Raw genomic sequence first — 17,687 nt, 5'->3', positions numbered from 1 at the left:
TGAAGGCATCACGCTAAATTGAACGTTAAAGGAGAACTCCGGTCAATTTTAACATTGAGCTCATTTTTTTTTTTGGCTGAATTAACTTCATTTTTATTAATATCTCTAACATCTACTGCAGTCAGCTCCACCCGTGTTCACTCGGAAGGAATCACTCACATTTTCTGTGCACTTGTCATGACACTTAAAGGATGTTAAGAGGCTAAAAAGCAGGCTTACTACTTGCCCCATTGAAGTCAATAGGGTGCAAATTTTAAAAATAGAATAACTCGGTGTAGGCAACACCAATTTTTGTCGTTGTTCTCTGTATTGGCAGCACTCCAAATGTACAAAAAAATGAGCTCAATGTTAAAATTGACCGGAGTTCTCCTTTAAGTGTTTTACCATTGAGAATCATTATAAAGACCATTTTATTTTTGCTGTAGATTACTTACAAATTGTAGTTAGTAACGTAATCCATTACATTTAAAGTAATATACAATCTGACCACTTCTTTTAGATTACTTTTGACCTAATTCCTTTATCACATTGATTTGAATAGGATAATCTTGTACCATATTGATATAAAAATACAAAGAGAAAGAAAATATATTCCATTCTTTGTTATCAACAACATGAAGTGCGTTAAATATCACATTATGTCAGTCAGGGTTTCCCACGCTGGGGTTCGTGAGTTTAATGACAAGCTATTAAGTAATTAAATGATAAAAATGTTAAATAAAAATAACTGTAAAATAAAATCAATCAAAATAAAATTATTGAAAAATATTTTATTTGTTTACCTGCATGTCACGTGACCATTAACTAACATCAGAGAACAGTGAACTTAATTTTATTATTATTATTTTTGGCATACTTATTAACTTGAAATCTCAGGGTCATCTTTAAGTAAATATATTAGGTCAAAATTTGGGGAATCCCTGCATTGCATGTAAATAAGAAATGACATGAACTTGTACATTTTATAGTGTTTGAAAGACAAAAGCCTTCCAAAGACAGTAATGCATGGTTAAATGACCCCCTGTGATATTTCACATAATTATGAATGTGTTTGTCAGATATTGATTAGATATGCAGTGTTACAGTGTTGAGAAAACTCTTCTTAAAAGTGAAATGATTTCTGTAAATCCACTGATCAAATGCTTTTCAGTGGCTGGTCTGTGTGAGCAATTTCACAAACCTGAACATATATAAGCAGACTTTTTATTTTATTTTATTTTTTAGAAAGAAAAGTTTAAAAGAAGTAGTAGGGACAATAATCAATCAATTATGAATAATTTACTGCCAATGTGAGAATTATGGAAGCTTGTTTCCGCCACAGAATAAAACATTTTAAGAGATAATTGCGACTTTTTATCTCACAATTGCGAGTTTACATCTCGCAATTCTGACTTTATTTCTCAGAATTTTGAGATATAAAGTCAGAATTGCGTGAAATAAAGTCGCAATTGCATGTTATAAAGTCAGAATTGCGTGAAATAAAGTCGCAATTGCGTCATATAAAGTCAGAATTCTGACTTTTTTCTCGCAATTGCGACTTTACATCACGCAATTCTGACTTTATAATACGCAATTGGGAGATATAAAGTCAGAATTGTGAGATAAACTATTCTGAGGTAAAAAAAAAAGACAAAAAAGTCCGTCTTTTTTTTTTCTTAGAATTGGACTTTATATCTCACAATTCTGAGAAAAGATGTCAGAATTGCGAGATATAAACTCGCAATTGCGTCTTATAAAGTCAGAATTGCGTGATATAAAGTCGCAATTGCGAGCAATTCTGACTTTATAACACGCAATTCTGACTTTATTTCACGCAATTCTGACTTTATATCTCGCAATTCTGACTTTATAAGACGCAATTGCGACTTTATTTCACGCAATTCTGACTTTGTATCTCGCAATTCTGACTTTATAACACGCAATTGCGACTTTATTTCACGCAATTCTGACTTTATATCTCAAAATTCTGAGAAATAAAGTCAGAATTGCGAGATGTAAACTCGCAATTGTGAGATAAAAAGTCGCAATTATCATTACATTTTTTTTTTTTTGTGGCGGAAACAAGCTTCCATAGAGAATAGCATAATAATAATAAAAAAAGACTAACTGTAGTCCGATTACAAGTATTTTAAAGCGCAATATAATCTAATTACAAGTACTTTTCTTGGAATCTGATTATGTAATCCAGATTACATGTAATCAGTCCCTGCACTGCAAAGAGCCCATTTGTCTTGTGCATATATTGTATTTCCCCAATAAAATGATTACCTGTATTACCTGTATCTTTACCAAGCTGTTTGTCTCCCACTACTGGCTGCTGTGTGTTACTACATGCAGGTCAAATAACCCCAGTGTGAATGTAATGGAATGTCTTTATTGACAAGAATTTGAGCTTCCAGTTTAGTTACAGTGATTTTTTTTTTTAAACAGAAACGAGAGTCTACATTATTGTGCAAAAACAAAAATAGAAATACAGCAGCAACATTTCCTACAGCAGAGCTGACTCTAAAATCTGAGGACACAACGAACAACATTAATATTAATAATACAAAGCACTGTTTACCACCATTCCCACATGCTGATTTAGCTCACAGACGTTTAATACTGTACGAAAATGTGTTCAAAAGATATTGTTCGCGACAACATCAGACTGAGTCGTGTGAACTATACAACGGTCCACCATCCTTCATTTGATTGTCAGTAGGAAATGAATCTAATTTCACAGGAGACTCTAGACCATGTGAGGACATATATGCTTTACTGTAGAATTAAGCTGATTTATGAACGATTTTTCATTGAGGGTGTCCGTGAATCTGGATCACTTCAGTGTCTCGTGCTTCCGCTCGTCCCTGATGCGTCGACTGTGAGAAGCGCTCACGTTTCTGCTTTGACTCGAGATGTGTGTACGGTCTTCACCACCTTGGCGGTGCTTTTAGTGTCCTGTTCAGAGCTCTCCGAGAGAGTGTCTTTGGAGCCTTTCTTCTTCTGAGAGGAACAAAACAAAAACAGGCACACGTTACAGTGAGAAACATCAGACACTGATTATATGACGGTGTATTTTTGAAAGATTAAGTCTCTTCTGCTCACCAGATAATCATTTATTTGATCAAAAATACAGTAAAAACAGTAGTATTGTTAAATAATATTACAATTTTACGACTTTATTTAATTGCGAGATATAAAGTCACAATTGTGAGATATAAAGTCAAAATTGCGAGATATAAACTTACAATTGCAACTAAATCAACTCGTAATTCTGACTTTATATCTCACAATTCTGACTTTATAACTCACAATTCTGACTTTATATCTCACAATTCTGACTTTATATCTCACAATTCTGACTTTATAACTCACAATTCTGACTTTATAACTCACAATTCTGACTTTATAACTCACAATTCTGACTTTATATCTCACAATTCTGACTTTATATCTCACAATTCTGACTTAATATCTCACAATTCTGACTTAATATCTCACAATTCTGACTTTATATCTCACAATTCTGACTTTATATCTCACAATTCTGACTTTATAACTCACAATTCTGACTTTTTATCTCACAATTCTGACTTTATATCTCACAATTCTGACTTTATAACTCACAATTCTGACTTTATAACTCACAATTCTGACTTTATAACTCACAATTCTGACTTTATAACTCACAATTCTGACTTTATATCTCACAATTCTGACTTTATATCTCACAATTCTGACTATATCTCACAATTCTGACTTTATATCTCACAATTCTGACTTTATAACTCACAATTCTGACTTTATATCTCACAATTCTGACTTTATATCTCACAATTCTGACTTTATATCTCACAATTCTGACTTTATATCTCACAATTCTGACTTTATATCTCACAATTCTGACTTTATAACTCACAATTCTGACTTTATATCTCACAATTCTGACTTTATATCTCACAATTCTGACTTTATAACTCACAATTCTGACTTTATATCTCACAATTCTGACTTTATATCTCACAATTCTGACTTTATATCTCACAATTCTGACTTTATATCTCACAATTCTGACTTTATATCTCACAATTCTGACTTTATAACTCACAATTCTGACTTTATATCTCACAATTCTGACTTTATAACTCACAATTCTGACTTTATAACTCACAATTCTGACTTTATATCTCACAATTCTGACTTTATATCTCACAATTCTGACTTTATATCTCACAATTCTGACTTTATATCTCACAATTCTGACTTTATATCTCACAATTCTGACTTTATATCTCACAATTCTGACTTTATAACTCACAATTCTGACTTTATAACTCACAATTCTGACTTTATATCTCACAATTCTGACTTTATATCTCACAATTCTGACTTTATAACTCACAATTCTGACTTTATATCTCACAATTCTGACTTTATAACTCACAATTCTGACTTTATATCACACAATTCTGACTTTATATCTCACAATTCTGACTTTATATCTCACAATTCTGACTTTATAACATGCAATTGCGAGTTTATATCTCACAATTCTGACTTTATATCTCACAATTCTGACTTTATAACATGCAATTGCGAGTTTATATCTCACAATTCTGACTTTATATCTCACAATTCTGACTTTATATCTCACAATTCTGACTTTATAACTCACAATTCTGACTTTATATCTCACAATTCTGACTTTATAACTCACAATTCTGACTTTATAACTCACAATTCTGACTTTATATCTCACAATTCTGACTTTATAACTCACAATTCTGACTTAATATCTCACAATTCTGACTTTATAACTCACAATTCTGACTTTATATCTCACAATTCTGACTTTATATCTCACAATTCTGACTTTATAACTCACAATTCTGACTTTATATCTCACAATTCTGACTTTATAACTCACAATTCTGACTTTATATCACACAATTCTGACTTTATATCTCACAATTCTGACTTTATATCTCACAATTCTGACTTTATAACATGCAATTGCGAGTTTATATCTCACAATTCTGACTTTATATCTCACAATTCTGACTTTATAACATGCAATTGCGAGTTTATATCTCACAATTCTGACTTTATATCTCACAATTCTGACTTTATATCTCACAATTCTGACTTTATAACTCACAATTCTGACTTTATATCTCACAATTCTGACTTTATATCTCACAATTCTGACTTAATATCTCACAATTCTGACTTAATATCTCACAATTCTGACTTTATATCTCACAATTCTGACTTTATATCTCACAATTCTGACTTTATAACTCACAATTCTGACTTTTTATCTCACAATTCTGACTTTATATCTCACAATTCTGACTTTATAACTCACAATTCTGACTTTATAACTCACAATTCTGACTTTATAACTCACAATTCTGACTTTATAACTCACAATTCTGACTTTATAACTCACAATTCTGACTTTATATCTCACAATTCTGACTATATCTCACAATTCTGACTTTATATCTCACAATTCTGACTTTATAACTCACAATTCTGACTTTATATCTCACAATTCTGACTTTATATCTCACAATTCTGACTTTATATCTCACAATTCTGACTTTATATCTCACAATTCTGACTTTATATCTCACAATTCTGACTTTATAACTCACAATTCTGACTTTATATCTCACAATTCTGACTTTATATCTCACAATTCTGACTTTATAACTCACAATTCTGACTTTATATCTCACAATTCTGACTTTATATCTCACAATTCTGACTTTATATCTCACAATTCTGACTTTATATCTCACAATTCTGACTTTATATCTCACAATTCTGACTTTATATCTCACAATTCTGACTTTATATCTCACAATTCTGACTTTATAACTCACAATTCTGACTTTATAACTCACAATTCTGACTTTATATCTCACAATTCTGACTTTATATCTCACAATTCTGACTTTATATCTCACAATTCTGACTTTATATCTCACAATTCTGACTTTATATCTCACAATTCTGACTTTATATCTCACAATTCTGACTTTATAACTCACAATTCTGACTTTATAACTCACAATTCTGACTTTATATCTCACAATTCTGACTTTATATCTCACAATTCTGACTTTATAACTCACAATTCTGACTTTATATCTCACAATTCTGACTTTATAACTCACAATTCTGACTTTATATCACACAATTCTGACTTTATATCTCACAATTCTGACTTTATATCTCACAATTCTGACTTTATAACATGCAATTGCGAGTTTATATCTCACAATTCTGACTTTATATCTCACAATTCTGACTTTATAACATGCAATTGCGAGTTTATATCTCACAATTCTGACTTTATATCTCACAATTCTGACTTTATATCTCACAATTCTGACTTTATAACTCACAATTCTGACTTTATATCTCACAATTCTGACTTTATAACTCACAATTCTGACTTTATAACTCACAATTCTGACTTTATAACTCACAATTCTGACTTTATAACTCACAATTCTGACTTTATATCTCACAATTCTGACTTTATATCTCACAATTCTGACTTTATAACATGCAATTGCGAGTTTATATCTCACAATTCTGACTTTATAACATGCAATTGCCAGTTTATATCTCACAATTCTGACTTTATAACATGCAATTGCCAGTTTATATCTCACAATTCTGACTTTATAACATGCAATTGTCAGTTTATATCTCACAATACTGGCATATTTTCTCAGAATTGTGTGATATACGCAATTGCATGTTATTATTCTGTGGCGGAAACAAGCTTCCATAGTTTTCTGTTGTAATATATTTTAAAATGTAATTTATTCATGTGATCAAAGCTGAATTTTCAGCATCATTACTCCAGTCTTCAGTGTCACATGATCCTTCAGAAATCATTCAGCTCAATTCAGTTTAAATTTAGTTGAACTGTAGTGTCAGTGCAAGTAATTGTCTTTTTAAACCCAAAGAAACTCATCAGAAATGACAGAATATTATATAGTCTTTGTGACTCTGACTCTAAAGGTTAATATTTAAATTAGCAATGAAACCTTAAATAATTAAGGCGGCGTTTGCAGTAATGAAGAAAGGAGGGCGTCTGACCTGCGCAGGGGTCGCACTGGAGCCGGGCACGTCTGCGGTGCGGGTCACAGGGAGAGGAGGGACCAGATCCGTCCGAGAGCTGCAGAGATCAAGAAGTGGAAAGAGCATTAAAAAGGACCTATTATGCTTTTTCACGTTCATCTTTCTTTAGTGTGTAATGTTGCCGTTTGATAAAATAGGATTACAATGTAAAGATAATTATTGTGTACATAAAGATATGGTGAATCCGGCTTGTCCCGTAGATGTTCTGCTTGCGCACTTTTACCTCGCGCACGAGCAGATCCGTTTGCGCTCTGGAGACGCGTTCGGTCTTTCCACTATCAAATTCCGTCATGTAAATAGCGAATCCGCCATGACGCGAGCGCAACTGGCATTTAAAGGGAATGGGAGATGAGACTCTGATTGGTTCAACGCACGTAAATCCCAAAACACACCCATTACTCATTAAGAGAATAGGGACAACCCTTTTAGACCATGCGCCGGGTGCACCGACCATGTTTCCCGTCGGTAAACTAGCAAAAGTGGATTCGGACGCGCCCTAAGTGAACTTGCGCCGTGCGCTTTAGACCATGCGCTTAGATCGTTAAAATAGGGCCTATAATGTTTTTCGCCTACTATATAGTAGGGAAGTATGCGATTTCTGTTTTTTCCACCCTGGATCTAATTATGGTAAGGGGTGGGACATTTCCAAAACACACTCAAAACGATTGACCAATCACAACACCGACCAGTCCAGCCAACCAATCAGAGCAGTGCGCTTTTCAGAAGGAGGGACTTCATAGAGACAGGAACTAAACAGAGCGTTACTGACAGACTGGGAAGAGAGGAGCTGCAACAATGGAGAATATGAGGAAAATTTTAAGCACGTTTAAGCATGAAAACCTATTCTAGTAGAGCCCAAAAACAAAATCAAGAACATAATACTTTAAAATGAAGAACAGTGACAGTGAGTGAGTGTGAAAAATCCTTTTGAGCGCTCAGGACTTACTTGACCTCGGAGAGCACAGACCTCTCGCCATCCGAACAGTGGGAGCGTCGAAACTGCCGGAAGCTCCTGGGAGAATGTGAATGGCGGATCTTGATTGGGTCACCTTGTGTCCTGAAACGAGATACATGCAGTGGTTTGCATTTTTGTACCATGGGCCCTAGTCTTTAAAAGCGTACTTTCCGGGTTACTGCACTGGGGATCTTTACACACTGACAGACATCATCTTATTTATATTATTATTATTCATGTGCCTCGTAATCTTTAATCAGGATATCTTCCCCTCTCTCTTGCAGCGACATCTCTTCTCTTCTCTGATGGCGTGTTCACTAGCAAGGGCGGGACAACCTGTCACTCACATGAGATCTGAACCATCCGAAGATGCCCACTTTAACGCTCCAACAAACATTCTTTCCATGCATGTTTGCAACCTGTTATCAAATATAACAATTTGGGGGTGTATTTGTGGAAATATTGGATGTTTTATGATGTGTTTTTTATCTTTTCTTTTTCGGAATAGACAAAGTCCATATATAATGATAGTTTCCCATTCCTAATCCTTGGTTAACAAACACTGTGAGCTCATTGTTTCTGCCTTAAATTTATACATTGTTTAAATGAATACATTATTAGCCGACTGTGTGATTTGTATATGTACATTTTTGAAATCCATAACTTGGACACAGTCACCTCTGATAACAGATCACTCTAAATTGTAATGTAGACACATGCATTTTCTGTAAAGCTGCTTTTCACAATATGTATTATGAAAAGCGCTATACAAATAAATGTGAATTGAATTGAATTTTTAACGGCTACATTCAACGTTTTTCCGGATATGCTAAATAGTTTATGTGGTAACATCTAAATGAACTTGTTTCATGCAAGTAAAAGTGTTTTATCGGACAATATCAACCTGACTATTGTAGGTTAGCACGTCATAGGGCAGTTTGATTTGACTCACTCCACTTTCTTGTACGGAATTTCCTTCAGTTGCTCCTCAGAAAGACCGGAGGGATCGATCAGGTCCTTCCTGTTCACAAACATAAAATGATCATCACCGAAGACTGATTTATTAATAACACTAATTAGTGACGAGAGTGACGTTAAACTCACTGGATGTGTTTCCAGAGCTGCTCTTTAGCTTGAACGTCAGGGCTTCGTCTACGTCAAGAGAAAGAGGTAGCATAAGGTGAGTTAGCATAAAAGACTAGCATAAGATGTAGGTCATATCATAGATTTGTAATTATTCAACCCTATAAATCTACTGTATCATATCTGATATGTACAATTCGAAGGCCTCTGAATAATCAACATGATCAAAACTTTGCTGAAAAAACTGTTGCACACAATCTACTACACATGCCTTTATAAAGTTTATACTTTTTTTTAGTAACTAAAAGCCTTGTAAAAATGTCCATCTTTTTGCTGTGAAATCTTTACTGATTTTAAAAAGTAGATGCAAGAATAACTTTTATATTGCTAGTAATATTTCAATATGGAAACACCTACTGGACTGAAGCAACTGAACTTGACTTGATTATCCATTCATCATTTTATAGGAAAATCATGCGAGTATAAAATATGATCCATCAGTTCCATTGAATATATAACAGTTGCACTGCATTACATTATATGTTTTGAAAATACAGAGCTTTGATCATAAAACTGAGCATTTAAATATCATCTTACCAAGACATATGATTGAGAGAGAAAATATACGTAGATATGTATATACATTTTAAGTAATCAGCTATAATGTTATAAAGATCGCATTGAATATCATCTTACTTTTTTTAGCCATATAAATATCAGCAGCTGCATATTCTTACTCAAATAGAGGATTTTCCCCTCCATATTCTTACTGTATCATGCTATATTGAAGGCTGATGTATCAAATATGATAGTCGACGAATAAAACATATGTAATTTTTTTTTTTTTTTTTTTTTTTGTCTAAAGGTTCAATAGCCTTTCCATTGAAACTAAATGATCAGGGGTTAACAGGGTTAATCATTTCACGCTTACGATCGTGAGCGATGGCGTGAGCGGCGATGGTTGGGATCATTTGGTGTTTTTTCTTTCTGTCTGCGCAGCACAACCTCCCACTGCGGACCAGAATCCACCATCTCGTTCTCCTGACGGGACCTGCAGCGCACACACACATTCATTGCAGAGATTTACTAGCGAACGCACTGAGACTGTCATTCAAATTCATACTTTCTTTCAGTTTCAGACAGAAAAGATGCCCTGCTTTTCCCAAAGACTTTCCCAGTTTCCATTAAAACCATAAATTGCATAATTTATACTGTGCATATATTTGACGAGAGCACCAGGACAGCAGCCCTCTGAATTTCACTGTCCCGAAAGCTCAGTGGATTCACCCACCGGTTTCTTTTTTTACGATGCTCCCTGTTGGAGTTCTCGGATTCACTGCCGCTGCTGGTGTTGCCACGGGAACGGGATCTAAAGGGGCAAATCAGAGGGGTCAAAAGGTGACAGGACAGAACGAAAGAGGGACACGCTTTCCTGGATCGTTCTAGAATGTTTCTCAACATCAGTTTTGCAAAAACAAAATTGTAATACAAGAAATAGTGGTATGAAAATTAAAATGGCATCTGCACTTCAAATTAGATGTTCTGAAAAATAATTAACCCCTTCTTTAAAAAAATAAGAAAATTACACATCTCCATCTACATGCATGGTCATTTATTAAATATTTTGGTGAATCAAAAACTGTGATTTAACACGATTCATTCTGCAGATTTTGCCTCAAAATGCAGTAAATAAATACATAAAATAAAACGGCCAGTGACAAACTCGTCTTGAAAAGAAATATATCAGAAAAACAACGAGCCGTGAGACACCAAACACTGATTGTTTCCTTTTTGCAATATTATATAAGTTGTGAATCTAAAGGAGCGAGTGAATAGAAGTGAACCTCCTCCTGTGTTGCTTGTTGGCCTGTGGGTCGTCAGTGGTTGGACCTCTCCTGGAGAAACAACACACAAGGAAGGGCGTTTAAAGAGAAACACTGACCGTTTTATCATCTCTGACAGACAGACAGACAGACAGACAGACAGACAGACAGACAGACAGACACAAACGCCTGCGATGCTTGGAGGATTTATCCGTATTTATTTATCCTCAGCCATTGTTTCATCAGTTCCTCGCGTGCGGAACTAAGAACTCAGAACTACACTCTTAAAAAGGTTCCGAAAGGGCGTTTTAGAATTGAAGAACCATTTTTGGTTCCCAAAAGAACTTTTCTTTGTGTGAAGAACATTTTAAAAATCTAAAGAACCTTTAAAAAATGGAAAGATTCCATGGAATGTTCTTCATGGAACCATCGATGCCAATAAAGAACCTTTATGTTTGAGAGTATAGAGTAACTTTCAGCTCCTTTTCTTCCAGACAATGACACTTTAGCTGAAAAAGAATCATTCTAGAAATATCAAATCATATTTACATGATGCCATTTGTAACATATGGGTGTTATCAATTATTAAACGGACTAAAGGAATTATTCAGATGCAACTCTTTGTGTTTGGCTTCGTAGTATAAAGGACGTTTGCTCCATTGTATTTCCACTAGAGGGAGCAAATGCATCTGGATTCAGAGAGGACTCTCTTTCCAAGACAGGACGGATCCAATGTTAGCTTAACTTTCTGTCTCCTGAGATACCTTTATCTGACTGATATCCCACAATCCTGTGCTTTCTATTCTGTGACAGTTGAGCTAAAAAATAAAGATGGCATCTGAAAGTTGTGTGTAAATGTACATTTTCCACTTCTGATGTCATCTCTAGTGAGAAGTTACTATTGTAGAAATTAAATTATTTGCTTAGTTTTCAACAAATGTTGTGTTTCATTGTGCTGCAGATCATTAAACCGTTACAGCTTCAAAAGTCTGTCCGAAATCAGTTTCGTGAGGAACCTTCGTGTGAAAACGCTGCCTGCGAAGTCATTGCGTGACACAGCCTCAGTGTTGATGTTCAAAAGACTCCTCGAATTGCATTAAGACTCAATGGCTGTGTCCGAAATCGCCCCATACCCGTAAATAGGGCACTAATTGAGAGGACAACCATTTGTAGTGGTGTATGAAACCATAGTGGACGTTATCGAGTGCACTCATTAAATCCCATAATGCACCACAATAACGAGTGTACATTCAACGGCTAAAGAATACCCATAATGCACTGTGAGTGTCAAGTGCCGAATGAATTCCCGCGTCTACCCAGAAGATAAATTTTCCAAACTGCTGGTCCAATTTGGGTACAGTGTAATATCACACAGGTATAACTTACTTTTTTATTGCTTATTAATTGTGACCCTGGATCACAAAACCAGTCACATGTTGCACGGGTATATTTGTGGCAATAGCCAACAATACATTGTATGGGTCAAAATTATCGATTTTTCTTTTATGCCAAAAATCATTAGGATATTAAGTAAAGATCACGTTCCATGAAGATATTTAGTAAATTTCCTACCGTAAATATATAAAACGGTTATTTTTGTGAGTGAATGCAGCACAATCGCCAACATAAATGAACAACTTTAAAGGCGATTTTCCCAATGTTTAGATTTTTTTGCACCCTCAGATTTTCAAATAGTTGTATCTCAGCCAAATATTGTCCTATCCTAACAAACCTATCATACATCCTAACATACATGAATGGAAAGCTTATTTATTCAGCTTTCAGATTATGTATAAATCTCAATTTAAAAAAATTGACCCATGTGACCCAGGTTTTGTGGTCCAGGGTCACAATTAAGGTTTATACATGCTAGTTTCCATGCCAGAGTTGAAGATAAATCTTTTCATTACTACTGGAGCTGCCAGTTTGCTGAGTTTCAAATGATTATTAAACCGCAAGCACAAACTACACAAAAGCAGAAGCCCTTCCTTCGACTCAAGTGTCCGAATTCACTCACTCGTTTTCATTCACTCCTTCAACTGAACTATATTAGTGGAGTAATGTAGGGATTAGTGAATGAGGGTATCGGGGGTGATTTCGGACACAGCTGAGGTCATAAATGAGTCTTAATGCAGAAAGGAAGTGCATGTGAACACAAAGGTGCACCCTTGAGCACATGAGCGCACACCTGCGGCGGGCCGAGTGGGACGTCTCGTTCTCGCTGCCCCCCGAGGGTGAACGCCTGTGAGCTTTTGGGAATTTGGGAGATTTGTTCCGCTCACTGGCCGAGTTGTACAGTCCGCTGAGGAAAAACAAAGACGGGACAGATTAGAGGGGACAAGAATGCACAGAAAACAGAAGCAAACACTACAGTGGCATTAGTTTGTTTATGTGTGCATGGAATACCATCAAATATCACAGTTCATGAATATGAATCAGTGTTATTCAGGGTTATCATCATTTACTAAAACTATTAAACACATTTCTGTTCATTAAAAATATAGATGAAATAAAATAAAATAAAAATATTAGTTGAAAAACTTGAAAATTAGAAATGTTGCCTTGGAAAAGGCCTTGGAAATATTAACTGGAAACTAAAACTAAAACTGAAATAAGATTAAATGAACCTAAATAGCAATATTTAAAAAAAATAAAAAAATACATATACATATACATACAGGGCTATGCATAAGTTTAGACACCCATGCTAAAGTTGACTTAAAAGAGGAATAAAAAATCATCTTTTGGAAATTAAACTTAATGCCTTAATTAAAAAAAATTGGAAAAATCCAACCTTTAAGGACACCAATTTTCTTTGTGAATGAATAATGTATCGTAAATAAATAAATGTTCTTCCTTAAAATACAGGGTGCATAAGTCTGGACACCCCTATGTTAAATTCCCATAGAGGCAGGCAGATTTTTATTTTTAGAGGCCAGTTACTTCATGGATCCAGGATACTATGCATCCTGATAAAGTTCCCTTGGCCTTTGGAATTAAAATAGCCCCACATCATCACATAGCCTTCACCATACCTAGAGATTGGCATGGTTTTATTTCAGTTAGCCTAATAGCTAGTTTGATTTGCATTGAGAGATGATCTTATGGAAAGTACTCCATGCCAATCTCTAGGTATGGTGAAGGCTATGTGATGATGTGGGGCTATTTTAATTCCAAAGGCCAAGGGAACTTTATCAGGATGCATAGTATCCTGGATCCATGAAGTAACTGGCCTCTAAAAATAAAAATCTGCCTGCCTCTATGGGAATTTAACATAGGGGTGTCCAGACTTATGCACCCTGTATTTTAAGGAAGAACATTTATTTATTTACGATACATTATTCATTCACAAAGAAAATTGGTGTCCTTAAAGGTTGGATTTTTCCAATTTTTTTTAATTAAGGCATTAAGTTTAGCTAAAGTTTAGTTTATCAACTTTAGCATGGGTGTCTAAACTTATGCATAGCACTGAATATATATATATAATAAAATGACAAGCACATAACAGATTATTAACAAACAAAAACAACAAAATGAACATGAAAACTAAAATTATAAAAATAAAAGGCAATATTAATACAACTATAATAAAACTGTACTATACTATTACTATAATTACTGTTAACTAAAACTATTTCAAAAATGTTTTCTGTAAAATTGAATTGGAATAAAATAAAATATAAATATTCCATGAAACATTTAGAAATGTTGCCTTGGCAAATAACTGAAATATGTTTAAATTGAAACTAAAATGACTAAAACTAAAATTTAAATTAAATAAATTAAAGCTAAATAGAAATTACTAACACAAACATAAAGTAGAATAAAAATGTAAAATATGATCACTGAAAATATGAATAACTACTATAATAGTATACAAATAAACCTAAAAAAAGAAAGAAAAAAATCGAATATGAATGCAAGAGTACCATGTTAAATAAACCTGATATATTGTTAACTTCTGAACACATAATCATGATCAGGGGCCGTATTCACAAAGCATTTTATCTTACCACTAGGAGTACTCCTAAATCGCACTAAAATATTTTAGCTAGGAGTTTTCTCTTAAAAGTTATTCACAACGCCTTTCAGACCTACTCTTAATAAAGAAAAATGACAACTCCTAAACTAAGAGTGAGTCTTTGTTGCTATGGATGACGTCATTACTCATGCACGAGCTTGACTGAAGTGACCACCTTGATTGGCTGATGATTGTAACGCGGGAATGATTCCAAACACCTCCTCTATGATGATGAGTGACAGGTGACAGGTCTGAGAATGCGTGCGCTACACAAGTAGTGCGAAGGACGGAAGATGATGAATTACTGAATAAATAGCCTAAATGAATAAAGAGTAAGGCTAAACAAATAGCCTAGTAGCCTAATGAAACATATGGATTGATGCAATATCTTTGCAACATTATTGAATTAATCTGTCACTATATGCCTCTGCCTACGTTTGCAAAGAGAAGAAAATTTTAATTTGATTCACAATGAAACGTTACAATTAGTTTACATGCAATGAGTAGCCTAGTTTTGGTTGTTGTTGGTGGCGTTATTGCATCCCTAGTTATGCCTACAATGCAAAATTGTTCCCTCGCGATTGGAAGCTCCTGTAGCCGCCGTATACGCATTTCAAAACATCGCAACGTGAAATGCCACAAAAAGCGGTTTGTGAATAGGTCTTAGTGAGTTAGGAGTCCTCTCGACTTCTTTTAAGCTGTCCCAGGCTTAGGTGCTACTTTTAGGGCTAAAATGCTTCGTGAATTACTCTTAGTCAAAAAAATTAGGAGTCCTAAAGTTACGAGTGACACGCCCATTATTTTTAGGAGTTGCTCCTAAATTCGCCAGTTAGGAGCTACTTTTAGCCTTAAAATTCTTTGTGAATACGGCCCCAGGACTGTACCTCTGTGGGGCGTCTTCCTCCCATGGTGCACTGGGCTTGTTCTGCTGGTCTGAAGTGCTGTCTGTCTTTGCATTGGGACTTTGGGAAAATACAATGAAACACGATGCTGAATGTTGACGTGATAGTTTGCAAAAAAACATGTTTTACTATTTCACAGAATCCTGTTGGAAAAACACTCTAAAATGAGATCTTAGGCCCTGTTTACACCTGGTATTGAGATGCGTTTTGGTCGATCGGATCACAAGTAGACGAGGGAAACACATTCACGTTATACCTGGTGTTTTAATCCGTCTCTTCTGTCCACTTTCAACCACTTCTGTCCTGATTTCTTTGAGGGGAGGGTAAATGTATGGGCTTTTTCAGATCTTTCCATCTAATGGACAAAATAAGCTCACGCAATTTACATATGAACGCGCCTGGAGACGACGGAAAACATCAGCTTTAGTTTCTGCTGTGAGCCGCGAGATCACGCCGAACGCTGTGAGTGTGTGTTAGAAATCAGGAATGGTGAGAGAACATTGTGCTTGGTACATTTTTCCTCTTCAAACCAGACTTGGGTCTTCAGCCGATAAAGTTTAAATCCCGTCTGACTAGAGCTCTTCCCATAATGTTCACTCATTCGACTGTTTGAACACATTCGACCACATGAGCGTTTACACTACGAAAGCAATCCGGTCTAATGTGTTTTCCACTCCCTCTGGAAGTGGCAGAAAGTGGACAAGCTTAAAGCATTTTAGACCCCGTTTACTCCTGTTTAGAGTCGTCCACTGGTGATCCGATCGACCAAAATATCTTAATACCAGGTGGAAACGGGGCCTTAGAAGCAGGAAATTCAGCACAGTATCTATTGATGTCATTGATGTGGCCGCATTTACACTACATGCTTCAAATTACCCAATGTTTCCTCCCATGTGGTACAGATCGGCTTTGACCCAAAAAAGCACCTGGATTCGGATATTCTCAAATTGGTTTCAGGCCTCATTCAAATGTGGAAATAAATCTGATATGAATCGGATACGTGTATTTGTGTCTGCCATGTAAGAGGACAGATCGGATATTCCCTTCAGTGTGACTCGTTTGGTGACGGTGGACACCAATCACGATCACATGACTCTTTTTAATGGCGCGATGGAGGACGAAAGCTCAACCCAATATTTTGCTGACCTTTAAAGCAGAAGCTTGTATTATCATTTCATCTGCGCTGTTTTTACTTCCTTTTTGGCCTAAGATTTTCCGGGTCAGTTCGTCTACCTTGGGTTGTTTCGGCAAGTGTGTAGTGAATGTAAATATCGGATATGGGTCACTTTTAAAAGATGTAAGCTGGTCACCAAAAAAATCTAAATTGGGCACCAAGACCTGCAGTGTAAAGCCTCATTTCAGAGTGTTTTGAGGAAGAAAGTCATTGTTTGCCGTTTAAGAACAATAAAACAGTCTCTGGCTTAATGAAGGAGTTTAATACCTCTTGACTGGTGTAAGAGCAGTGGTTTTGGACTGGCTCTCGCTCTTTGTGACCGTCTGGCCTCCGTTGGTCCGTCCTAAAGCACATATTTCCGAAACATGAGTGCTATTGTGGCCAGAGACATCAATCTGATGTTAGCGTCTCCATCCAGTTAACCAGAACAACCCCTAATCACACTGGCTGAGTCCATCTGTATCCGCCTCTCACGGCTTTCCTCTGTTGTGTCAAGAGATTGCCGTCTGAAGGCCGTTTGAACAGAACAATGGAGCTGCGTTTGAGCTCATGTGTGGAGGTCGGGTGCGACTCGCTTCACACA

The 17,687-nt window shown here is 35.6% G+C and overlaps 1 protein-coding gene across 1 annotated transcript in view; it reads right to left on the bottom strand.

Annotated features, from left to right (window-relative positions):
• Positions 1-2,354: 2,354 nt before the first annotated feature.
• epb41l4a (erythrocyte membrane protein band 4.1 like 4A) overlaps positions 2,355-17,687 on the bottom strand; it is a 54,533-nt gene continuing 39,200 nt past the window's right edge. The window contains exons 13-23 of the mRNA XM_084400123.1: positions 17,372-17,447; positions 15,913-15,990; positions 13,196-13,309; positions 11,029-11,079; positions 10,476-10,553; positions 10,116-10,235; positions 9,206-9,253; positions 9,054-9,122; positions 8,093-8,203; positions 7,105-7,183; positions 2,355-2,985 (exon numbers count right to left, since the gene is read on the bottom strand). Coding sequence (XP_084256249.1) covers positions 2,875-2,985; positions 7,105-7,183; positions 8,093-8,203; positions 9,054-9,122; positions 9,206-9,253; positions 10,116-10,235; positions 10,476-10,553; positions 11,029-11,079; positions 13,196-13,309; positions 15,913-15,990; positions 17,372-17,447 — 935 coding nt within the window. The 3' untranslated portion in view covers positions 2,355-2,874. The remainder of the gene's footprint in view (positions 2,986-7,104; positions 7,184-8,092; positions 8,204-9,053; positions 9,123-9,205; positions 9,254-10,115; positions 10,236-10,475; positions 10,554-11,028; positions 11,080-13,195; positions 13,310-15,912; positions 15,991-17,371; positions 17,448-17,687) is intronic.

This window comes from Rutilus rutilus (genome assembly GCF_951802725.1).
Source record: "Rutilus rutilus genome assembly, chromosome: 25".
NCBI lineage: Eukaryota > Metazoa > Chordata > Actinopteri > Cypriniformes > Leuciscidae > Rutilus > Rutilus rutilus.
Note: the sequence above shows the minus strand (reverse complement) of the source record. Positions and strands in the feature narration are given on the sequence as shown.